This window comes from Apostichopus japonicus, chromosome 19 (genome assembly GCF_037975245.1).
Source record: "Apostichopus japonicus isolate 1M-3 chromosome 19, ASM3797524v1, whole genome shotgun sequence".
In the NCBI taxonomy this organism is placed as follows: domain Eukaryota; kingdom Metazoa; phylum Echinodermata; class Holothuroidea; order Aspidochirotida; family Stichopodidae; genus Apostichopus; species Apostichopus japonicus.
In genome coordinates, this window is record NC_092579.1 from 17,588,995 (window position 1) to 17,615,856 (window position 26,862).

General features: G+C 36.8%; 1 protein-coding gene and 1 long non-coding RNA gene across 3 annotated transcripts in view; one reads left to right on the forward strand and one right to left on the reverse strand.

The window, feature by feature from the left end:
- The first annotated feature begins 4 nt into the window (after positions 1–4).
- On the forward strand, positions 5–26,323 carry LOC139960636 (uncharacterized). 2 transcript variants are annotated; one of them, XM_071959158.1, is made up of 9 exons: positions 5–142; positions 1,811–2,025; positions 2,921–3,101; positions 3,309–3,415; positions 3,991–4,140; positions 4,424–4,504; positions 4,735–4,947; positions 5,564–5,709; positions 22,971–26,323. In XM_071959158.1, exons 2-8 carry the CDS (start codon positions 1,825–1,827, stop codon positions 5,681–5,683), a joined length of 1,053 nt encoding a protein of 350 aa, XP_071815259.1. In that variant the 5' UTR covers positions 5–142; positions 1,811–1,824; the 3' UTR covers positions 5,684–5,709; positions 22,971–26,323. The 2 variants fall into 2 exon arrangements, with proteins under 2 accessions (XP_071815259.1, XP_071815260.1); XM_071959159.1 differs by having other exon boundaries at positions 13–142; positions 1,818–2,025.
- LOC139960638 (uncharacterized) overlaps positions 13,827–26,862 on the reverse strand; it is a 52,397-nt gene continuing 39,361 nt past the window's right edge. Inside the window, exons 3-5 of the long non-coding RNA XR_011790578.1 lie at positions 21,653–21,766; positions 18,113–18,234; positions 13,827–14,572 (exon numbers count right to left, since the gene is read on the reverse strand). This is a non-coding gene — a long non-coding RNA (uncharacterized lncRNA). The remainder of the gene's footprint in view (positions 14,573–18,112; positions 18,235–21,652; positions 21,767–26,862) is intronic.

A 26,862-nucleotide genomic window follows, 5' to 3' on the forward strand; every position in this document is an offset into this window, starting at 1 on the left:
AGCAGAGTACATAAAATTACAATATGGTCACGTAGAACTTTGTAGTTGGTTTTCGCGTTCCTGACGACAAAAACATGTAATGGCATTTTAAACTACGTTCTCCACAATTTTAAGTAAATATTCGCTTTTCGAAGTTTCTAAGGTAAGAATTACGACACTCGTCTTCGCAAAGTTCAATGATCGTTAGTGTTTTGAATCAAACCATAATATGGTTGGTTGGTAGCCCTAACTCAGTCTGTTGTACAGTACCCTGTGTGCATGGTACGACTACGAGTACTACGTGCACTGTAGAGTGGTAGCAATTTGACGAATGAAAATGGTCCTACGAGTAAGATAAGCCTGGCCCGAAGCTAGGCCTACTGTGCAGGACCAGGATACGTAAAGCCAGAACACAGACGCGAATGGTCAATTTCGATTTTCGTCAAAATCGCAGTGAATGAAGAAGTTGACCACTGCTTTAACAAAGTATTCTAACACAGCTATTTGTGGCTTTGTCAACTAGCTGTCCCCACCCCCTCCCTTCCCCCACCATGGCTGTAAGATACAATCCAAAGATATTCAGGATAAGTCCTCTTTCTGAGTCTAAGTTCTTACAACATTGTTCTTACAAATGGCTATGAGTATGAGATAACAAACAGACCTAGCTGAAAATTTCAACTGTTGAGGGCTTCACCTTTTTGACCCCTACCAGGCATATCTCAGATACATTACGAAGAAATGTATTAATCTTTCTACATGAAATATCATTTTGTGCTTCAAAATCCTTACAACTACAAGGGAACAAGAAATGTCTGAAACAACTGCAGTTTCTGGTGGCTTCTTCCCATGAACCACATCCAAGGCTGTGAGAAATTTGTTCTCTCAAAAGTGGTTGCCACATGCACTGCTTTGATTCCCTCCTCACTGCATGGTCACATTTAATTCCCTAGTATTTTGAGAAATTAAACCCTCCTTGTCATTGCAGTCGGTCTCAACAAGCTCGTTGCGCTCAAAATCAATTTACACCCCCTAAATGTTATATGTATGCTCCTGAGCATTGTATCTGGACCATTTTGTTGTTGTTGTGATGTGTAATTTCATTTTATGAGTCTATCCAGCTGATCTTGTCCAATAGCATTATAAGTTTTTATGTTTGTAATACTAAAAGAACTAGGCATATAAACATTTGAAATGGTTCATAGGCTGAGTTCCATAAATAAACACATTTGTGCTTGGTTCTCTTTGCAGAGACCACAGTGATGAATTGTTACTCAAGAGGTCATTGCAAAAGACCAAATGTAGATACTCTTCCTTTGGGAAAATGAGTACTTAATGATTCCATCTAATTCTAAAACTTTGAAGCTCAGACACTTATTCAGAGTTAAAGGCTATTGTTGATCACATACCAAAAGCTCATCTTAAACGTTCAAAACTTTCATTTTATGCATTTGTTTTATAATCACAACGTACACATATATACAGTAGCCTATGTCAAATTTATGTAAAGATGCATACCTGTTGTACAAACAGTGCAAGTAGAAGGGATATAAGCAGCTCTCCCTGTGTTACATACATGTATAAACTAGAGGGGAATTTTTTTTTAATCATAAATGCTATGAAAAAAACAAACAGCAATGCTAAGTAACTTGTATGAACACTATGCTGAGACTACTAGAACGTATCAACTGCCAGAGAGTATGGAATTTGTTTTACCCTTTGTGTACTGTGGCTGTGAGACCGTTCCCACATTGTCAAGTACTGGCAAGATGTTTGAGGACAATATTTAAAGTGTGTCTGGTAGCCTTAACATGTTCTCTTCATTCCTCCAAAGAGTCATCAGTCATCATGGCAAGAAGACGATTAGAGGCTGCGATTAGAGTCGGAAAAGAAATTGACCACCAACAAACCACAGAAAATGACCTTTTCAAGGGTATCAAGATGTTGGGCATGGCTTCCATGGAGGAGAAGATGATGGGAGTGTACAGTCTACAGTTTTCAATGGAAGGGGATCAGTTGGCTGTCGGATGTGGAAATGGCAGTATCATTGTAAGTGCCAGCAGTTTGTTGCATTACTGACTGTTGCAGCCAGGGCATTTAAAAAAAAAAATTTAATGCTAGTCAGATTGAACAAGACAACCAATTTCTGTTTCGGACAACTGAAATCAGCTTTGGAGGTCGTCCGGCAGACGACTAATTGTTCACAGCAAATTCAGATTACATATTCTGGACATAGAGGAAGCAAAATCAACAAAAACTAAAAGTCAATAGAAAAGTAACAAGATAATTCAGGACAGCTGGAGAAAGCATGTTGTAGCTGTATAAAATTGACCCTATTCTTGTTCTGGTGACATGTTCTAAAATAATTGTTCTTGTCATCACTAATTGTAAAACTTAAATTTATTAATGAATTCATCAATATACAGTTTCTTGTTTGTGCCATATATTCTGGTAGATGTAGCTTATGAAATGCAAAATGAAAAAAAAAACAGTTGATTGGATGATTACAATTTTCCCCAAAACCAAACATAAAAACTCCTTGTTTTGGACAGAAAATTTTGTCCCTTGAAAAAAAAAACCAGCATTTACTTCTAAATTAAACACTGATATTAAACTGCATTTCCACAGCAGATTTTCAGGTCTGTCTTCATTTATTTCACAAAATGGACATTGGCTGTATCATAAGTTTTACCCATTAGAAACAGAAGCATATTTGTAGCAGTCATTCTTTAAAAATCGGAATTGAAAGTATTGTAATTTGGCATGTGAAACGATACACCTCGCCATGCTGAAGAGTAAAATCAAAGTTTCTCGTTGGACTTGGATTCTATATATCTGAATACTGTAGTCTAGAAAACAAACCATTAAAATAGAAGCAGATCAAGACATCATAGAAAATTAATGATACTTTAATGTGTGCTTATCTTCTTTAATTTGATTATAGTTACTAAACAGTAGAACTGGAGCTGTGCTAAAAAACCTTCATCAAGGCAGTATGGCAGAACTACCGGTGCTTTCTCTCGCATACCATCCCTCCAAGCCTTCCACCCTCCTCTCAGCTGGCTCAAACGGTTGTATCTCTCTCTGGGATTTAGTCTCCTCTCGGGAAGTCGATACAGTCATCGGTAAATATAACAGGTTTCCTTCTCTTAATTTTCTTTCGTGCTTGTTTGCTTTTGATTTACCTCAAGGAGCTTAATTAAAGTCAACTTTGAGTCTATATATGTTCATACATCTGTGAAGAAGATATTTTAATTTAAAAAAGTTTTGCTTAATTTACTGTAATTGGCTTTTTATATTTTTCTTCTCTGTTTTCTTTTATGTACTTCCAGAGGCTCACAATGAAATCAACGGTTTGGATTTTTGTTTGGATGGAGGTACATACGCTACTGCAGGGAAAGATTTAAATGTGAGATTGTACTGTGCAGAGACAAATAAGGTAACTCTCTCAATTTATTGTACCAATGCAAAGTTAAAAGTTTTTCTTGCTCATGGGGGGCTTTCCTGTTCAATCATCTATTGTTTATGACTTAACACACATTGACTTAACTCACAACATCTCTTTGTGTTGATTTCAATGACTTGCGTTACTATAACCAAGCTTAATGAGAGGGGAGTCATGAAGGGCTACAGCCTGGGTTTCTGGTGTCAATTTTGTGGCCAGGGAAAATATGGAGGGAGAGTGTGAAGGAGGGGCCTGGTGAATGATTGTCCCCCCAGACCTGCCCTATCCTAGCTCCTAATATGCCTCTTACATATCAATAGAAATATGTTTTACTATGCAGCTTGGCTATTTCAAGTTGTAATTTTAGATAAGGATGAAAAAGTCCCAACAGTTTCGAAATTTGATCTTGTGGGCTTTGTATGTGATTAATACAGTTGCTGCTTTTGTTTTGTGATACTTCCTATGAGTATTTATATCAGTCTCCTAACATCTCTAGCAATTGGTGGAACCTAACTGTCCGATTGACAGAAAGATACTTTGATCATCCATTTTGCTTTTACTCTTTCCAGCTCTTGAAGGTTTATGAAGGGAGCAATTCTCTCCTTCTAGATAAGGAAGAGTTGTCAGAGTTTGGTCACGGGATGAGAATATTTGCCCTTCGATTTCATCCAGATGAAAACAACATATTTGTGACGGGAGGTTGGGATAACCAGTTAAAGGTTTGTTTACTACATTAAGACTTATTATGTATGATCTTTCATTCAGGAGAAATCCATGGTTCTATTCCCATCTTGGCCAAATGATCTTAAAAGTCATAAATCATCCAAGTAAACTAAAGTTGTAGATTGGATAGCTATGCATGCTCCGAGTGGCTGCTTGAAAAGAAACAGAATCAGAAAGCGAAGTCACTTCTTCTCTTTTGAAAATATTAATTGACGTAACTCACATAAAAAAATACCAACAGTACACAGAATTGGATGAATGTTTTTTTGTTGTTAATAGATTTGGGACAGCAGAACAGCATCTGGTGTACAGAGAAGCATTCCTGGTCCACACATCTGTGGGAGTGGTCTAGATATCAAGGTATTTATATATATTTCTTACATATTACTTTACTACTCACGTACCTGTCTCCTCACCGCAACTGCACTATCGACCTCCATGTCTACAGCACTTGAGCACAATTACCTCCCCATTCTATAATGATAGTCGTGGTTGTGGATATAATGATAACCATGATTGGGTGTTGTGTCCCAGGTAAAATTCAACCATGCGGATGATTTAACCATCTGGTTCATTCTTACATAATACAGAATGGGAAGATTCTGACTGCATCATGGGTGAACCAGGATGCGTTGCAGCTCTGGGATCTCGGAACCGGCCGGCTGGAGACGGTGATACCCATGGAATGTGATGATCAGACAGGAGAATATCTGTACTGTGCACAGTTCTGTGACGGTCATACAGTATTAGCCGGAGGTAGTGGCACCAACAACGTACAAGCTGTCAATTTTAAAAATTACAAGGTAACTTGTGAGTCAAACTAAAGCTTATGTGATCCTTGTCACTGCTTTGGGTCACTTGATGACATGAGACTCTTGTATTCTTAGATGCCACCTCTACTGAGCTTCAGAGATATGTTGTAATCAAAGTGGCTGTACCAGACAGTAGTCCTGAAGGGACAAATGAGTTATTGCCTTATTATAATATGACACATTGGCAATTTGATACTTGTTTTAAAGATGTCATATTAGTTGTAACTTGACAAGTCCCAAACGTCCTGTTTTGGAAGTGTCAAAATCTCTACACCAGAGAAATATATGTGACAATTTAGCAACAATTTAGAGATGTGAATTTCTACACTAAGTAGAAATACATCATAATAGATAAGCATTATTATGTTACCAGATGAATTACATTAATTTCATGATAATGAAAGCAATTGTTATAGAATGTTTAGTAGACTGTAATATTAGTACACAAAAACATATCCCTTTTTTCTTTTCTTTTTTATGATTTTTTTAATGCTTGCAGTGCTACATTTGAATACATTACACATGTATTTTACAAGAAATAACTGTATTTCTCTCTCTCTCCCCCCCCCCTTCCCCTCTCTGTCTGTCTCCTTCTCATGCTCTGTAGAATCTGGGCTCTGTATCTCTAAGCCAGAAGTCTGTGCAAGCTCTGGATAGTACAGACGGTGGACGTTTATTTGCGGTCGGTGGAATTGGAGGACAAGTAAAGATTGGAAGCTTGCAGTAACCTGAGGCCAAAGAGATGAAAACATGGTAAGTAGGATACTTAGGCTGGTCTACTTTTAACCAAGAATGATATATGTGTCTATATATGTATATAGAGTCAACCAATTGATTGATGCCAGTAAGATGGAGTTTTACAGGTCCTTTCTTGCAAATTCTGACAAAAAGGATGTTTTTAAAACTGTAAACTCCTTGCTCAACAAAAACCGTAGATTTCTTCCTCAATCCGATTCACCTCAACTACTGGCAAATGACTTTGCCACATTCTTCAAGGACAAGGTTGATAAAATCCGTAATGCTCTTGATGAGCAGCTGCCTGGCAATGATAAGGCTACCAATGAGATCAATGAACAGCCTACCGACTTGGAAATGTTTAATGAATTTGAACAGATTTCAGAGGAGGATGTACGGAAATTAGTGAAGGGGTTTGCAAGTAAATCATGCACCCTTGACACCATTCCCACATGGCTACTAAAACACAATCTAGACATCATGTTGCCTGCACTTACCTCAATCATAAATGCATCTCTCTCATCCGGCATTTTCCCAAATTCTCTTGGTCAAGCCATAATATCGCCAATTTTGAAAAAACCTTCCTTGGATCACAATGCTTTAAGTAGTTATCGTCCTGTATCAAATATCAGATTTGTGGCAAAGCTCATTGAAAAAGCTGTTGCCACACAGTTGAAACAACACATGTCTCTGCACAATCTCGACGAGCCGTACCAGTCTGCATATAAGACACATAACAGTACTGAGACAGCACTCTTGAGGGTTAAAGATGATGTACTTAAGGCGATGGACAAGTCTCATGTTGTTTTTCTGGTGTTATTGGACTTGTCCGCCGCCTTTGACACTATAGACCATGATGTACTGCTTAAGAGAATGAATACAGAGTTGGGAATATCAGGGATTGCCCTCCAATGGTTCAAATCCTACCTGTCTGATAGACAAAGCCATGTTTCCATTGGCAACAACTACTCTGATCCTGTTGATTTAGAGTATGGACTGCCACAAGGTTCTATCCTTGGTCCCTTAAAGTTTGTAATCTACACACTCCCTCTTGGTAAAATCATTCGTCGTCATGCCTTAGACTTTCATCTCTATGCAGATGACACACAGTTGTACTGTTCTTTGACCCAAAAATACCAGGTGCACGGCAGCATGCTATTGAGAAGCTTCAACTGTGTATTGCTGAAATCCAAGAGTGGATGACTTGCAACAAGTTAAAATTAAATGAGAGCAAAACTGAGTTCATTGTGCTTGGATCACCCTATTTTCTTCAGAAACTGCCACCTGTGTTACTGAAAATCGGTGATGCACATATTGAACCAACACAGTCGGTTCGGAACTTGGGCATAATGTTTGATGCAAATATGACTATGACTAAACAAATATCTAGCCTCTGTCAATCAACACATTTCCAGTTAAGAAACATCCGGAGAATTAAGAGATATCTTGATAAAGAAACTCTCCATCATGTCGTCAGGGCTTTAGTCATCTCTCGTCTCGACTATGGAAATCTTCTTCTTTTTGGTGCTACGGAACATGAATTGGACAGAGTTCAAAGATTGCAGAACAATGCTGCCCGGTTGGTATGTTCCATATCCAAGAGAGATCACATTACTCCAACACTTAAAGAACTCCACTGGCTGCCAATAAGGGAAAGGATTCAGTTTAAACTCTGTCTTTTTGTCTTTAAATCCATGAACAATACTGCACCTGTTTATTTATCCAATCTACTGTCACCATATACTCCTCAAAGAACTCTCCGCTCTACTCATGACATAACCCGCTTGAATGTTCCTAGAACGAACAAGGTCTTGGGTCAGAAATCGTTCAGTGTAGCCGGTCCACAGTCATGGAACAATCTCCCTCGTACTGTAAGAGAAACTGACAATATCTCTCAATTTCGTAGTAATCTTATGACTCACCTATTTCCATGCTAATTTGTGTCTGTGTCACAAGTGCTATGATCTAGATGGAATAGCGCTATATAAATATTAATTGTTATGTTATGTTATGTTATGTTATGTGATAATAATATTAATTGTAGAGCAGATTGAATATTAAAATTAGAGAATATGTTTATGAAAATTGTCACCAGACTTGAAGTACAAGTACAACATGAGTAAAAGAAGAATAACCATTAGTATGAGTACAAGGCTCTTAGCATGAGTACCACAGCATGAGTATGAGTGCATGTAGAGTTAGTCTGAGTATGAGTACAAGACTCTAAGCAAGAGTACAATCGCCTGAGTATGAGTACAGCTAAAGTTTCCCTTGGTATGGGTATGAGTACAAGGCTCTAATACATGAGTGAATAGCATGAGTATGAGTACAAGACTCTTGACATGGTTACGAGTACTTCTACTACTAGCAGCAGTATCCATTGTAGATTTCCAACTGCCCAGATGCCAGAAAGGAGGTGGGGGGGGGGGGTGGTGCAAGTACAGGCAACTATGTGAGAACACAAGTTAGAACAAATAATCACTAAAATTATATAAAATAGAGGATTGAAACATTTGGCTTTTTGCATCAATAATAGATAAGTTTCCTTTTTGTTTTGTTGAGTGCATTTAATGATGGCTTTGGAATTCTTGGGTTTGCGAAATGGATGATTTTTGACACAAAATCCATTTTGATATGTTGTGGATTATTACAAAAACACTGCGATTATTCAAGGTCGTATGTTTATACCACTGGTTTGGGAATAGCACTGAAGTGACCTGCCACAAACTTGGAAAACTTAAGCCATCGACAATATAGAAACATTACAGAAAAGGTTGGTAACCAACTAGATACCACACAGTCAATCTCATTTTATTTAACATAATGGTTTTAATATACTGCCCCCAGTTTTTGCTGTTTCTTGGCTTAGTTTCAAATGGAGGCTGTTTTTTTTAATTCAGTCTTATTCTTCATGCTGTATGGATTGCCTGTACTTATAGCGGGAAGAGTCGCATATGTAAGTTCTCCCCTCCCCCCACACACACACACGCCACCCATGCATGGAGCTTGCTGTATTTGTATTACACAAGTACAATACCTGTGCCCTTGTAAAACAAAAATGTTCATTTTCTAACAAACTAGGGGGAGCTATATACATCTATGGTGCATGGTATAGAAACAGGTATTGCTGTGCCACTGCCATTAATTAAAGGATCATTTTAGGCAGAATTTTTGGTATTGAAATAATTGAGTGGTGGTAATGTTTATATCTTGAGAATCTGCTTAATCTCTGGATTGCTCCTTTAAGACTTAACTGATGATTACCGTTGGCTCCTCAGTGCTGCAGGACTAAATGTTAATCCATTGCTTTACAAATTCTAAATACTCTGCCAAAACATTCTCCTTTAACCTCTTATGCAAGCATCAGAGTACCCTTGTATAACATTAAACACCGTCTGTCCTTGACACATTTTGTTTATCCGTTGTAAACATGTTATTTGATACCATGAGAGTCATTTATGTGTTCCTATAAAGTTTTTGCCTTGTATCTAAGGAACTGACCTAATGACCTGTGTATTAGACTAAGTTGTCCAGCCACTTTAATTGATGAGCCTCAAATGTCGGAAGGGTGATTTCTCAAAGTTATAAGTGCCATAGGAATTTAAAAAACAGATAGCACTGTGTCTAATTACAGTCTATGACATATTACATGTCAGTATTAATTGTGTGCCTGTTTATAGCCATCCTTCAAAAAAGCCTTAAAACTTACAACCCATCTTATCTCTTAAAATTAAAAAATCAAATTTAAAAGTTGTAATCTCACTTTGAGAGTCTCATGCCACTAAGAAATTACTAGCTAAATTAAAATTTATTTTCCTTAACAGATTATTATGGAATGCATCTGGGTATTATGTATGCCATCTCTTTTGTAGAGTATGGTATAACAAAGATTGGATCTGTGGAAAGATCATTATCAGCACTCTGCAATTATTAGGTCCACCCCTCCCCCCTCACCCCCTCCGCCTTGGTTTACTTCTTTCCTAATGTTTTCACCTTTCTTTTAATCTGTTGTCTCTCTGTTGATAGGTTTTTATCACCATTTTCTTTCCTTTTCATCTGGTTTTTCCTTAAATGGTAATATCTTGTGAAAACTTTGTTGCACACAAAAAGAACAAATTTCTGTGAGTCATAGGTGTTCAATCCTCGGCGGAAGGGTTTTAAGTTTTGCAATTTTGCTCTGAGACTAAACAGAATTGACAAATTGAGAAAAGGTTGCTACTAATCTTACTATACCTTATCAGATGTTTGACGTACATTTTGTATTATCCAAGGTATATCATTGCGGATATATATCTTTTATCCTCTGATAATTCTACTTTATAGCGTTATCTCGGAATCTTTGCACGGCTCGCTTGCGATCCGTTGTACTGCATTATTAAGTACACAGGCTTTTACCACCCGAGCTAGCGAGAAAAAAATATTAAAATAAAAAGGTTGATCGGAAAGGTTAAAAAGCAAAGATTCATTTAAGATGCCTCTTTTGGATATTTGTTGATGTTATGGGCCGTAGCGTAGACGGTCGGTAAGACAGAGTGCTGTTGGGACCGCTGATAAATGCCATTCGTAAATTCCGAGGTGTTGTAATTTAAATACCACACGCTAACCAATAGTCACAATAATACATGGCAAGAATGCGTGTAAGGCATGCTATCACCTAAAGACGTCACCTGCTATTACCCTCCAGGGAATGGGGGGGGGACTATGTATGACTCCACACGTTGCCTCCTCGTCAGCGTGGATGCATTAAAATAGTCTGACGTCTGTGCATCATGAGGTAGTCACGCTCCTTCGATACTGTAGCGCTGATTGATAAACAAACAAAGGAAGATATAAATCTCGACGAGGATTAGTGTCGGCTTGTATTAAGAAATACATCAACAATATAATATGATGTCATGGTGACAACATTTCATCTCTCTTACTTTAAATTGTTTGCACATAGTTGCCCTTTTAGCACTTTGTGAAGATGCACGGACTAAAAAGTCATTAGGAATTCCTAGTGGAATTTTGAAGGGTGGGAATGGGGTGAAGTGGGTAGGGGGATATGAAGGGGGAGGTTGACCTCCCGGTTTGTAATATATACCAATGTTACCAGTATAAGTTCATCTTGTTAAGATACTGCATACACCAAATGACTTCCCATTTCGTTTACTACCCACCCATGGGCCATCACCCATCTTCTCTTATCCATATGTTTTATGTCACTGTTCTCACTCCACTCCCTCCCAACTCTCCCTTGAACCAAATTTATATATTATACTTTCTATGTCGCTGTTACCACTGTAACATTTACTGATCAACAGCTCACATAAAGAGGTTACCTCCTGGTCTTACAAGTGACCACCAGCGCAGTATCCCATTCATTCCCTTCCCCCTCCCCCCGCATTCATCCCCTTCCCCCCTCCCCCCGCATTCATCCCCTTCCCCCCTCCCCCCGCATTCATCCCCTTCCCCAGCCACTTTCATTTCACATATTTCATTGTCTTGCTGACCACCCATGCAATATCCCCATTCATCCCCTTCCACCCACCCCCCCCCCACCTATTCATTTATCCCAATTCATTTCACATATTTTATTGTCTTGCTGACCACCTATGCAAATGCAATATTCCCATCCATCTCACCCCCTCACCCTCCCCCCACACCCTCCCCCTCCGAGCATCCCTCCCTCTCTTTGGACATCTTTTCATCACACCGTCACTGCTTTTAGTGCATTACTGAAACTAGATCATTCAAAAGATCAGTTAACTTCATCCCTAATGGTTCATTTTCCTTTTAATTTGTGATGATAAAACAACATCTATTGTTTGCTCACCTGTTTAAATGTTATCTTGCAATTGTTAATGAAATCCATAGTTTGTTGCTCCTGTACTTGATCTAGTTATAGTCTAACAAAACATAAATTTTAAAAAAAATGTTTGCGTGACAGGCCATGTGCAGTATTTTCTATGGGGTGGTGCAATAACATGTTTATGTGACAGGCAATGTGCAGCTTTTTTTCTATCCATGGGTTGGTGTAATAACAGTAAATATGAACCTGTTTTATTATTTTTTGGGGTAACAGCCTGCTGGGGAGGGGTCTATTTTTTGCATAATTAACGATGTCTACATGTACATGCAATATGGTGTCATATTTGCAACCATACCAATGTGTCATTTGACATTTGTTGTAGTTAATGTCCCCGGAAGGATGGAAGACCCCTCTCTACCTGGGGAAAAATAAACAAGTATGTCCAGCCAGATTGAGGAGCTGTGGGCTGTCATAATCCATCCAAATTTATAGGAATATTTCAGAAATTTAGTAATATATTTTATGACCTATGAATATCTTGAAAGTCACAATAACTGTTGCTATTAAAGCATTTGTAACATGCTTAAATTTTTCTTCCTTATATGGACTATGGTGTATGTCAGTAAGCAATAAAATTCTGCCTAAAAAAGCCCTATTTTTTTAAGAAAATCTCTTACTTTTCAAAGCTCATTTGGAACACCTTTATAACAGATTTAAGTCGGTCTTACCTACTTTGCATAAACGGAGTGTTAGCTCAGTGGTTAACGCCGGTGCCTTTCAATCATAAGGTCCCTGGTTCGAGTCACTCCGAGGTTAATGTATGTCGTCCAGTTACAGAGTTGTTGACAATTGACAATTCATAATCATGGACGTTAAATATGAATCTAAGAGACTGACTTCGGTCAGCTTGCGGCTTTGATAAGCCAATGAGGCTTCCTCGCGAGTTCCTGCTTGCAGGAGGATCTAAATACATACTTTGCATATAACAATCAGGGCTGAAGTTGTTATGGTCCTACAACAGTGGATGTTCAGGATCAGATCTTGCTAATTGCACCAGACTTGTTAGCAAAGTTACTTGTTGTATTTAGCAAAGACATCTGTATCAAATTGCCCCTACCACACGGCTCTCTCCAACCCATCCCTTTTCACTCCCCCTCCCTCTGTTAAATGTCTGATTACACCACTGTTGAGCAGTACAACCCGTCCACACTCTGTAAGTTTTATGTTTAGAAGTTCAACTGCGCTTTCTCTTTAGGCCTAACGGTAGCAACGTTGGTGGTTTTGAATTTAGGCCAAGTACGTACACCAGAATACATTTACATACATGATTTGTTTAAAAAAATCAAATTGTCTGCAGGCTAAAGATTCAATACGTTACCAATATAAAGGGGATATTCCAGTGGTTGAAGATGATGGCATAAAAATATTTAAAAATTCTGGACTTTCTTACTGCATCTTTAGGGTCAAAACCACATAACGATAGGGTTGTTTTTGGCAACGATTTGAATTGTTTATATAAAATTCTGTGATATGTTGTGAATGCTTTTGGTAACAGCAGAGTCAACGATGTTGAGCCGTAAAATGTATTTTTAGTGCTTTCTTTTTATATGATATGTTAGCTTTCTTATCCGCAGAGGAAATTACATTTTGATTAAATTCTAAATAATACATAGAACATTGACATGTGTTCTGTTTTGATTTCATTTTTATGACCTGCTCAACCCATTTCACAATTCAGAGTGATGGTCAATTTGCAATTTACCAGATTTCTTCAAAAGAAGTCACTATTTCGTCTGGCAACGATTCATACAGTGCAACAATGTTGCACGCATGTAAATGATGTAACACATACTAGAAATAGATATAGGACTTAATCGGCATCACATTGGCAATCATAAAATATATATATATTTATAGTTCAACAAAATTTGAAATTAGTTCACCTTTCTTTATCTTGTCTTATTTTATTGTATTGTATTATATTGCATTGTAAAGCATGTAGTGTGATCAATCTCACACAATTACATAGTTTTTATAATTACACAATATAATTACATAATATATTTACATGTAATATAATTAAAATAAATATAATTACATAATAATTACATGTAATAGAATTACATTACATATAATTTATTACATATAATATAATAATACACAATATGAAAACACAATATGATTACAAATAATATAGTTTACATATAATATAATTACATAATAATTACATGTAACATAATAAAATATAATATCATATCATATAAAACAATATAATTACATATACTTTCATATAATATAATTACATAATAATTACATTACATATGATTACACTCCATATAATTTATTGCATATAACATCATATCATATAATTACACAATATAATTACATACACTTTCATACATGTAATATAATTACATTACATATAATATCATATCATATAATTAAACACTTTATTTTTTTTGGCTATTGTATCGTGGCTTAAGCTGACATGCAAATGACCCATTTCAGGTAAAAGAGCAAATATGAAACTACAAATGTTTAGAAAATTCGCTTTCCTTCAGGGGTTATGTATGTCACACGTCGCAACAGATTACTTGTTGGATCCGTGCCACAATTTTGGAATCTCCCAAAGTCAAGCTGTCCTAATATTATAACTTCAGTTAAGTGGTGAACATTTGTCAAACGACTTGCATGGTCCAGAAAACATCGACATGTGTAAAACATACCTTCGTATTAACTGAGATGTAATGAAAAAGATAAGATAGCAACGGTTTAGCATTAAAAACTTCTCACTCTGGTGTACCTCTGCCAATTTGCGCTTCCAAACCGTTATTTGGGTCACCAACAGATCTGCCATTTTTCAAGATAATTTTAACTGTCAAAGATTTCACCATTGGTACTTTTAGCTGCCAGTTAAAAAACCCAATTTGACAGATCACAGATGCGAGCTTTTATTGATTTGTTTTTAATGGCCGGTTAGTTTTGGTTATCTTTGCTCGCTTTCTCCGATCGCTCTTGCCTCCTCAATGTAAATATCTTTGATATTTGATTATCGGGACAGAAAGGGGAAGAATTCACTTAAGAATGTCACTGAAAGAAAAACAAAATATTTATGATGCAATCCCCCCGGTGGCAGAGAGTGATTCAGAAAATGAAGTTAATTGAATTTGGGGAGGTTTTTAATCATCTTATATGGCTTACTTGATAGATCAAGGTTTCAGTCACTGTTGTATAATGAGTAAAACCTGCGAAGTAGTTAACGACGCAAACTGACAGCATTGCTGGTTTAAGCGAAGCTGGTCTTTATTATTCGATGTTTTCAGGTACCACGTCAAAAATAGGCCGGCTGCAGCATTTTGCCGCAAGGCTGCATAGAACATAATCTTTTGTGTTCTGCAGTTCTGCATAGATAATCCCTTGTTTACACACAGCATACATAGTCAACGTGCCAACATATAGGAACACTGCATGCAGAGTCAACCTGTCATAATATAGGAATGCTGCATGCATAGTCAACCTGCCAACGTATAGGAACACTGTATCATAGTCAACCTGCCAACATATAGGAACACTGCATGCATAGTCAACCTGTCATAATATAGGAATGCTGTATCATAGTCAACCAGCCAACATATAGGAACACTGCATACAGAGTCAACCTGCCAACAAATAGGAACACTGTATGCATAGTCAACCTGCCAACATATAGGAACACTGTATACAGAGTCAACCTGCCAACATATAGGAATGCTGCATATATAGTCAACCTGCCTATGTATAGGACTGATGCATACAGAGTCAACCTGCCATAATATAGTAACACTGTATGAATAGTCAACCTGCCAACATATAGGAATGCTGCATAGTCAACCTACCTATGTATAGGAATGATGCATACAGAGTCAACCTGCCAACTTATAGGAACACTGCATACAGAGTCAACATGCCAACATATAGGAATGCTGCATGCATAGTCAACCTGTCAACATATAGGAACACTGTATACAGAGTCATCCTGCCAACAGATAGGAACACTGTATCATAGTCAACCTGCCAACATAAAGGAATGCTGCATTCAGAGTCAGCCTACCAACATATAGGAACACTGCATACAGAGTCAACCTGCCAACATATAGTAACACTGTATGAATAGTCAACCTGCCAACATATAGGAATGCTGCATAGTCAACCTGCCTATGTATAGGAATGATGCATACAGAGTCAACCTGCCAACTTATAGGAACACTGCATACAGAGTCAACATGCCAACTTATAGTAACACTGTATGAATAGTCAACCTGCCAACATATAGGAATGCTGCATAGTCAACCTGCCTATGTATAGGAATGATGCATACAGAGTCAACCTGCCAACTTATAGGAACACTGCATACAGAGTCAACATGCCAACTTATAGTAACACTGTATGAATAGTCAACCTGCCAACATATAGGAATGCTGCATAGTCAACCTGCCTATGTATAGGAATGATGCATACAGAGTCAACCTGCCAACGTATAGGAACACTGCATACAGAGTCAACCTGCCAACATATAGGAACATTTCATGCATAGCAAACCTGCCAACATATAGGAACACTGCATACAGAGTCAACCTGCCAACATATAGGAACACTGTATGCAGAGTCTACCTGCCAACATATAGGAACACTGTATACATAGTCTACCTGCCAACATATAGGAATGCTGCATACATTGTCAACCTGCCTATTTATAGGAATGCTGCATACAGAGTCAACCTGCCAACATATAGGAACACTGCATACAGAGTCTATCTGTCAACATATAGGAATGCTGCATACAGAGTCAACCTGCCAACATATAGGAACACTGCATATAGAGTCAACCTGCCAACATATAGGAACACTGAATGAATAGTCAACCTGCCAACATATAGGAATGCTGCATACATTGTCAACCTGCCTATTTATAGGAATGCTGCATACAGAGTCTACCTGTCAACTTATAGGAACACTGCATACAGAGTCAACCTGCCAACATATAGGAACACTGCATACAGAGTCAACGTCTTGCCAATATATCAGAACACTTCATGCATAGTTAATTTTCTTACATAAAGGAACGTCCTGTATACATAGGGACAGTAACAGAACTGTATCTACAGCTCCATTATAGAGTCAGTCAAAAGTGTAAACTGTACTGTATAACCAACCTGCTACAAGTAAGCATGATAAACACAAGCATCACTCTTGCCTCTTATCTTCAAATATAACATCTCTCAGGTTGCGATTTGCCCCAAGAAAAATACCCACTTATTCCGAAATTGATTTGATTTGGAAAAAAATCAATTATGAAAGACAGGATTCTGGAGAATTTATTTTCCACACGACACATTTTATGAAGAAAAATATGGCAAAATGAAAATATGTGTATGTTGCCCAAACATGCTGACACAATATATGGAACAGAAATTTTCTGTTCTGGAAGGTTTTACTCTGCATCTAATCAATCCCTAAAAATCTATAGTAATATTCAATTTTTATCCACTTTTATTGCAATTTTCTTTATTTTTTTCTTTGAAAATGTCAGGTTACTGTCTTTTTCAAGCATTAGTTTTTACACATGACCCATTCACATAGAGGAAAGGTAAGGTGCAAACATGAAACTAATGTTTAGAATATTCACATCGGTGTTGTCGGAGTTTTGGCATTTAAAATGCCAAATATGAAAAATTAGCCCGGAGGAAAATTAATGCTCCGGACAAACAAAATTTTAGCAATTTTTTTTTAAATGGCCCACCAAATATTTAGAGAAATAGTAGCAGAAATTTGTTACTAGTGACCCACAAAGAACATTGATTCCAACCATTTTATGTTGTTCATTCCAACTAAAGGTTGAAAATTAGGCCTATTCATCAGCAAACACATTGGACGTCTCTTGCCACAGTTTACACCCTAATGTTCTTCTAAGAGACCCCCAACTGCAATGAATTCTGAGCCCAAACAATTCTTACCCATACACAGGGTCAATTGTCATGAAATAACTGCAAATTTTTATTTGGGCATTGTTTTTATCACCCAATTTGGCTGCCAGTTAAGTTGGCTGGTTGTGTCACTGGAAAACTGGTAACTATGATTCACATTCCTTCAATGTTATTTTTCTTCAGATTTGTGCCAATGTTTTTCTTTTCTCTCTCTCCACCCACCTCTCTCTCTCTCTCTCTCTCTCTCTGAAAGACAAGCTGGCCCACCTATTGTCAGGTTCTCCCCCCCCCCCCTCCCCCCTCTTGCTCTCTGAAAGACAAACTGGTCCACCTATTTAACTTCTGTAGGGGTGAAAATGATCAAACGTTGGATTTGTTTTAAGGCCCCTTATCTTTAATATAAGGTCAATGTTCTGTACATAAAGTGTTCAGATTAACTTCGATAATGTTGAGTGCCACCGTCCTCATATGATATTTTATGTTTAAATATCTTTTGGTATATTTTAGAATCAACATTGGCAAACACCCATGTTTATTAAATAAGGAATGTGAACTATGGAGTTATTATTAAGAAAATATAAGGAAAGTAGGAAAAGAAAAACAAATGAAAAATTTCAAGCACAAGGGGTTAGATAGTACCATATTTAGACTTGCTCAAGTCTCTTACCTTGACAACCAAAACCATGATGTCTTCCTGATAGATATAAGATTTCACATTTGACTGGAAGTTCTTTGTCACAAATGTCTCTGTCATATCTAGGCTAACGATGATGATTGGGTTTGCTTCTCCTGTAACAGACATTGAAAGTGTGTATGTTTATGTGTCAGTTTTCGTTTTCAGTTTAGTTCAGTATAAATTTCAAACCAATTAATAAATATTACAGCTAAAGGGAATAAAAATTGAAAAGGATAAAAACAAGAGCAAATAATAAAAAGTTGAAAAAAGTGAGGTCATAATTAGAGATAATAGAAACCAATGTATTAGAAAACATCAAATTAGCATTGGTCGAAATTTGAGAAAGATTATAATTAAGTTATAAGAAAGGCTTTTATATTCTGAACTGGATGAAAAGGGCAGCTCTGCCTATAAATGAGTTTTTGAAAAGGAGTAATATTGCCAAAAATTGGTCTTATAGCAGGATTTCTTAAGAAAGGGGAAGGCCACTGCAATTATAAATGTTGTTATACTTTGTACAGTGATACTTGAAACTACCGTCTCAGAAATTCTATTTGTCGAACAGAGCATTAAAATGTTTAATATAGTAAATATATATAGATAATATATATAGATAATATATTTAGTAAATATATATAGTAAATATATAGAACATATATAGTAAACATATAGTAATTATATAGTATATATAGTTAATATATATAGTAAATGTATATAGTAAAAGTATAGTACAGTATATAGTTGCTCTAAGTGGTTTGTCAAGTCAATCCCAATATAAACAATTTTAGTTTCAGAAGGGTAGAAAACTGGTGCAGTCTGGGATAATCCCCACATATTTAGCCTTGTATTTCATAAAGCTATATTCTGTCCCAGAAGAAGCATTGAGAATTTTTACTATTTTATGTCCCAATTTTTCTAAGCTATACAAATTGGCATTGTTTTGATAAAACTTTTGTCAGACTCTTCACATAATTAGACGTATTAATGAGGTACAGACTGCGTACTACATGAAGCGAAAATGAGAACATTTGATTGCCAGGCACTCTTTCTAGCTACTGTACATGTAAGACAAAGGATCCAGTCGAATAGTGATTTAGCAGCTCACTGCTGTGGAATTGGCACCCCTATATTAGTCAAGAAAGTGTTTCCCTGTTCCTGCGTATATGTCAAAGCATATTGTACACAAGTAAAGCTGGAGAGAGACCTTACCCTACAAACACAGTTTATACTGCTTTAAAGTAAACATTATCCATCCATCCACTTTCCAATTTTAGCCATTAATACCAGAGAATAAGATGAAACCTCATGCAATAAAGTGACAGTTACTTGTGAGGATTGAACCATTGCATTGCAATGAACAAACGAGTGTTACAAATGAAAAATAGGCCTACAATTGATGTTTATCAAAGCATTGACATATATTCTTTTTTATTTTTCCATTTTTTTTTAGTTTACTATTTAAACTCTTGGTGGACTTCCTTTTGTTTCCAATTCCACCATCTTAAATCACCAGGATCCAATTAAAATCCAAAACAAGTTTTGAGGTGAATCTTCAAGGGACTAAAATTGCGAAACAATGAAATAGACAGATTGTTGATTTCCCACACTGTCTCTTTGTTCGTTTTCGTTTCGTTTATTTTATCTGTTTTTTTCTGTCCAGGTCCTACTATTTGCTAGTTAGTGACAAATGTAATTATATTCTGGGTCACAAGAGAACCACAGCCTTTTGATTATTCTGGAACTTTGTAACATTTAGTAATATTATCACAAGCAAGAATGATGGGAAATAAACAGGTTGCCAGGTCGTGGCTCTCGTCGTCAGATACCGGTGCTGTTTGTTTAGATCAAACAGATTTCAAGTTGCTGAATATCTCTCCGCCTCGTTGCTTAAAGTACAAAGATAAGATTCAAAGCAGACAATAGAGTACCCTACTGTACAAGTCAGCTGTTTGCTGGTAGATTATTTATTGGTTACATCCCCAGCGTAATGCATTTTTAATATTCATGAATATTATTCCATTTTTACACGGACTCACTCCGGTGACATGTCTCTACAAACTCTCTAGTTATTCTTCTTAATACCCAAATATGTTGGAGGTTGGCTTAAATATTTGTCTTTAAGAGATTTTTAAAATAACAATTTCATGCCAGCCTAGTATGCTGTATGTAAAGTTAGGTTAGGCTAGTCATATCTGTGCTAAATATGTGATAAGTCAAGGTTGCTGCAAAGTACGTGTTTGAAACAGCCTTATGCCAGTCAATTGTACAAGACCAATATAACTGACACATTAAGGTTCATACAGTAAATCACACCAAGACAGCCTATAACAAAGCTTTCAGCAGCTGCCAGGCTTGTGGACCAAATGAATGAATGGCCATTTGTTTAGTTAGCATTGATCCTGTTTTATTTTAAAATTTATGCTGTCCATCTTGGATGAATTTTCAAAATCTGAGACAATTATTTTGTTTTCGTTTAGCTATTTGAAAAGCTAGTGAGTTGGTATAGCATATATTATCTAGTTCACACCGTACCAAAGAGTGCAATGTGAAATGGCCAACTGCTTTAAAGGATAAAGAAAAACACAATTATCGTCATCTTTGCTTTGTCTTTGTAGAGATGCTTGTTATGAATGGTCTACTCTGGAGCATTCTCAACACATTCAATCACAAGAACTCTTCAAGATTCCCTGGGAACCTACTATATAATATTTGGTGGTTTAATATGTCTCGAAAACCTGCAAAATATATACCTGTACATTTGAAGATGATTGCCCGGGACTTACTACTGTACTTTCATATATTTTATGGTTGAATATATTTTGAAAACCTGAAATATATATATATATATATAGATATAGATATATATAGATATATTAAGATCTCACATGATCTCCAGAACCCTAGTATTTATTTAATTGGTCCATTAATAATCTTGAAAACCTGAAAGAGATATTGATACATTCACTAGCTCTTTGAGACACTCTAGCTTGAAAAACATGATATCTCAAGAAGTGCAGCCCTATTAGATCTCACACTGTACTTTAACCTGCGTTAATCCTTGTGATGAGAAAACCAATCCTGTTGTGTTCGACTCGGGTCAGAAAGTTACTTAGGGCAAACAGAGATCAGAATGTTAAGACAAGCTCTTACCCAAAGAATTGTGGCCTGCTTTAATGACTTGTCAGAGCCCTTGTAATTAATGTTCACGTTAACATGATATATCACTACCTTTAGCTTTGGGTTCATTAACCCTGTTGTTTTCATCAGTTGAAGCACTTGTCCCATTCAAACATATAGCAAACCGCCCAATGTGAACTTAGGCGAATATTCAATTTAATACAATGTTGTTTTGCAGTGCTGTTATTTCAAGGAGGGGTGTGTCTTTTACCCGTCGACTATTAAAAGAAGGCGGCCTGTATTCCTTGTTATTCAGTATTTCTAAAAACGAAGGGAGCTCTTTGTCAATTATTGATCGGGAAACCTCAAAATGAAACGTATCAGTGATATTTTTAGTAGTAATCTTATAATCACCTGTGCGTGGGCGTTCTCTTCACAGACAGAGCCAGTCAAGCCGTTGTAAATAACTTGTTTTCTCGTATCTTCTTGCATTTTAATCTTCCACAAATTTGTTTGTTCAAGCGAACGCTATAAATACCAACAACAAGAAAGGGTGAAAAACAAGAGAAGTTTATAATTGGGAATAAAAAATATTTTTGACTTGAGAGTTTTAATCTGAAGTTGACTTGGTTAATTTTGTATTTATATTGAGAAGCATGAAAACTTTGAAACTGATACGCATGACAATTTTCGACAGACAAACATGTTTACTCACATAATAGGGTTAAAGCTGCGTAAAATGAGCCAGAGATCTGCTTGGGACTTCATGAATTTTGGAGGGTCGACCGAAGGTATCAATCGGGGTTTTACGAGGCACTGAGGCCGAGATGTCATGCGAGTTTGCTATTCCCATAAACAAAATTCTTCTGCAAAGCTTCCACATGAGTGAAACATTTATTTACCACTCTTGAAAATTTAATTTGCAGTTTGATGAACCTTAATTTGGTAAAAGTTTAGTGAAGTGAAATGATATCCATTGAAAATGGCAGCATGGGGAATTTACCAAATGTAGTCACTTCATACTTTATTCACAAACTGGTACAGTAGTTACTAAGTATTAATCAACAACAAAAATGTTCACATTCAGTAAAGGTGCAATCAACTGGTTGCTAGCTTTTGGCAAACACTGCAGTATGCAGCAATGATAAGTTGACCACTTTTGGTCCTGATTCTCATAAAAACCAAATTAAGGGTATCTAAGCTACATACACCTGCTGTGAGAACGTAGTATGGTTGAATTAAGCATTAATGGGTACTGGGTCTCTTTGGAGATTAGTCAACTTTTCCGACATTTTGAAGCCATTCAATGGTACCCATGCAGCATTTGAATGTAAACTGGTAAATATGATGTCTTTCTGTATGTTTGATTGTGTGTGAAGTAATACTCTTTGAGCACAAACAGCACCTTTAATAGCAAAACTTTATCGGATTGAAGATGTGTGGGAGGACCCCCTCATCAACCAGATGATACACAGTGTACAGTAGAGCATGGCGCTGTGATGTTACTTGGACGTCTGTCTCTTTAGGGTTCCGTCCCATCCCAGGTTATCTATCTTTGTTCCTGATTTGAGCGTTAATCTACTGTATTAACTCTTTGACATCACCCACGATGGTATGGTATCCTATTGTTTGTAATTAGTAACCTCTCCTGGGAGTGTAATGAACAATTACAGTAGACTTTTCTCTCTGTGTGGTAGGATGAACACTGCTTTTTATGTTTGATTCATTTCAGGTTAAAATTCATCTAAAGATGTTTTGTTCCTTCGTTCTGATGATGAAACCAGTTATGCGGGTACAAGAGATGGTATTTTTACTCCTCGGTGACATCCCTTTCTTAATGAAAGATTAGCTGGTCCTGGTAGATGAGGGTAGCTGTTGGGAACACAGCCAGGAGGGGGCACTGGTAGCTCTGTTTGCTTCTTGTATCGGAGAAAATTCTCCTCATGTTCAGCCAGAAAGTGGCAAACATCTAACGTTACCAGAAATGACGGCGATTGTGAGAAACAGGAACCTTGGATAAGGACAATTGGAAGAAATCAGAGTGTCAGCAAAGACAATTCCAAGAAATCATGGCTTGAATGAAGACAGCTGTGAGAAACCATGGTTTGAATGGAGACAGTCCTGAGAAACCATGGTTTGAATGAAGACAGTTGTGAGAAACCACGTCTTGTAATGTAATGTAAAATATGTAAATAAAATCTTATATAGCACACTACGCACGATGCATCTGTGCGCTTTACAAACAATCTAGAATATACAATGACATAAAACTTTAAATACAAAAAACAGTAAATACATATACCATCTACAGATATATACAGGAATATGAGATCGAAAACCTATTAAAAGCACTGGTGAAGAGTGAAGCGATAAAACAGATTGACTACAAAATCTACAATTTGAATGAATACAGTGGTGAGAAACTATAGCTTGAATGGAGACAGTCATGAGAAACCATAGCTTGAATGCAGACAGTTGTGAGAAACCATGGCTTGATGAAGACAATCGTCAGAAAAGAGTGCTTGAATAATATATGTATCGTAGTTACCAACCATTTGAATTGTCATTTTCTAATGGCAGTTTAACTTAAGGAAACCAGTGTCTGTCACAAACATGATAACTAGAACGTCTCTGCCAGGATCAGCTAAGCGTGCGTAATCTTGTTTCCCAACGGTTGTACGGATAGCTAGTACTTGATAAAACCATTTATAAGAATACTTATCTAGTATACCTGCATGTTATGTTTGGTATCAACACAGATGATTCATTAAGTTTATCTCTTTTCATGTGAAAGGCTCTGCTATCCTCCTCATATGTGAACTATTTCTGTAACCATGACAACAGAAATACAATGGCTGCAACCAACAAAAGTGTAAACTAATTCATAAACCTGAAATGAATTCGTATGCATTGCAAGACAGCTGGTCACACACTTTCGACAAGGAATACATAGACAAGCTAGCAATTGGACTTAGCTGTTTGCAGAGAGATAAAAATAATGTTAAATATATTTGCGCTTCCTTTAACAGCTGCCATCAACTGAAGTTTTACATGGTTTACAAAGAGCATGAAGATGGGGAAGGGGAAATGGACAAGTCTGACAAAGCCCTCCCCCCCCTAAAATAAATATCTATAAATTGACGGACATGAATGTACTATTTATTGAATTGTATTCATCCATCTCCTGAAAGGTTTGGTTGTACTTTCTGTCAAAAGTCTACATTAAATTAAGGCCCTTTAGCAGTCTTTGGTTGTGTCATACATTAGCCTCGTTAGTGGACTTTTGATAAATTTTCGCATAACGATGAAAAGCAATTTGTACCTCTTGCATCGTTAGTTAAACTTTTTGTTCATTTTGGTTCCTTTTTCAAATTTGAAAGTTTGTTGACAATTACACAGAGAAATTTAGTGTTCAGATATTAAAGAGCATAGTTTTGTCTCCTTAAAAAATGCTCCGGTTTCCTGTGTGAAAACTTGCTCCAGATCTCCAGACTTGTAGAGCAACATGACCAATGTTGTAGAGCATTTTGCAAAACGACACTAGAATTATTATCGACTGAATTATGTTTGCCGCAGGCTGGGTGTATAAACAGTGTTTGTTGCACTGATAGCATCCAAATATGTACTTTCCGGTTGGAATTTCCACCATGACATCAGGTGGGAATCAAGAATGCTATGTAAACAAAAGATTGCTTTGTAAACAAAACTCTTATTGGTACTTGAGGGGGAAAAAATTGATAATTTTTGAAGCTGAAGATTTCCATGCCACGCCATGATTAATCTCATTAGAAGGCAATTAACATTTACATTTTAACCAATTGATAAAACATTTTGTATCAAGATTCAAGTTCGCCTTCTATGCAGTTTATAATAATAATAATCAATAGCAAACTAAGGTTTGGTATCTGAATAATAATTATCCGGTACCATCCACTTGTTTCTGATCCGAAGCCAAATGGAATTAAACTTGATTGATTTGGCTGATTTATTGAATTGATTTATTGATCGAGTGTATGAAACACACAATGAAACTGAAAAAGTATAACCAAGGAAACTGAAACAATTAATTAGCGCATGTATGTAAACCAGATACGGTGAAAATAAAACTGTGTGTATTAACAGAGAGTGATGCATCTTTTCAAGTAACAGGGGGGGGGGGTACCTAATACCATTTACCTACAGACCTGCAGTGTTTATACTAGCTGTGACCTACTGAATAGTATTAATTACTGTGTAGTGTTTTAGCACTGTCTGATATTATTGTGTATTGTTTTGATGGAAGCACGGTTCGGGATTATTATGTATGGTTTAGATGCTAACACCGTCTGTGAATAATTTGTAATGTTTGACTGCATGACTCTGTTTGAAATTACTGTGCAGTGGTTGACTGTAGGTCATACAAAGAGTAGGGGTCGGAGGGGGGGGTGTGGGCCACAGCAATGAGGTCTGGGGGTCAATTAACTGGCCGGAGAAATTAGAAATAAAAGTGATTGGGAAAATAGGGGATAAGGAATATTGTATTTTCGTTTTCTTGTTATAGTTAGGGAACAAATGAAGGGCAGAAACAAGGCCTAATCTCTGGTTGACTAGAAGCAATTCTGCATGATGTCATATCGTACTTGACTACAATGTCCCTCCTATATTATGATGCATTGCATATTAACCCCAGTCTTGTCGTGTAATATATATGACTATAAGCTCTGACCTACAATGTCGTGGCTTGTTTTACTCTCACTTGGTCCGATACCTGTCAACTATATGTTTGTCTTCCATAATGACGCACCCGTTTATCAGCATATCTGTCAAGTCCAGAATGCCGATGCCGTCCGCTTCACCCCAAATGAACCGTCTCGGCAAGGAATTTTCTCCCCTTTTGGTCCGGGAGCTCACCAGGCAAAATGAAAACAATAATTTCGTGCTTAACATTCCGGCACAAATTAACTGTAGTAATGAATATAGAGTGCAGGAAAGGTATAAATGTCAGATTGCATGGGTAGATTGATGAAGATATCGCTACAGCTTGTTAGATTATATAGGCCTATCTCTAACTTATGATGTGTTTCATGTGGGTTTTTTTTATCTCTATTTAAAAAATAATTATGGTTTGTTCAATGCTCAGTTCCTCTTCTCACACATTGACTAATGTGCTGATGGTGAATCTACTTCACAGCTGCTAGTAACTGACTGTGGTTGTTTGTGTTAAAGTAATATCACAAAACCTTCAAAGTTTTAAGCAATTTGTTAATTGGATTTTGACATTTATTTCACCAAACTTACAAAATGTAGAGCATCCTTCTTAGTCTGGCTGTTAATGTATAGCAACGTGATTGAAGCAGCGTATAGTTTAATACTTAAGTGACACCTTTGATATTACTTGAAACCTTCAGTATTTAATGACATATTTATTCAACAGAGCAGTTTGATACTTAAGTGACACCTTTGATACTACTTGAAACCTTCAATGTTAAATAACATATTTATTCAACTGAGCAGTTTGATACTTAAGTGACACCTTTGATACTTCTAGAAACCTCTGTATTCAACTGAGCAGTTTGATACTTCAGTAACACCTTTGAAACTACTTGAAACCTTCAATGTTTAATGACTTATGTTTTTAACTGAGC

Coding starts and splice junctions, on each gene's coding strand:
- LOC139960636 (XM_071959158.1), top strand. CDS start 1,825: ATGGCAAGAAGACGATTAGAGGCTGCGATTAGAGTCGGAAAAGAAATT. Junction 4,505..4,734: donor GGAGTGGTCTAGATATCAAG/GTATTTATATAT, acceptor TACATAATACAG/AATGGGAAGATTCTGACTGC. Junction 4,948..5,563: donor TCAATTTTAAAAATTACAAG/GTAACTTGTGAG, acceptor CATGCTCTGTAG/AATCTGGGCTCTGTATCTCT.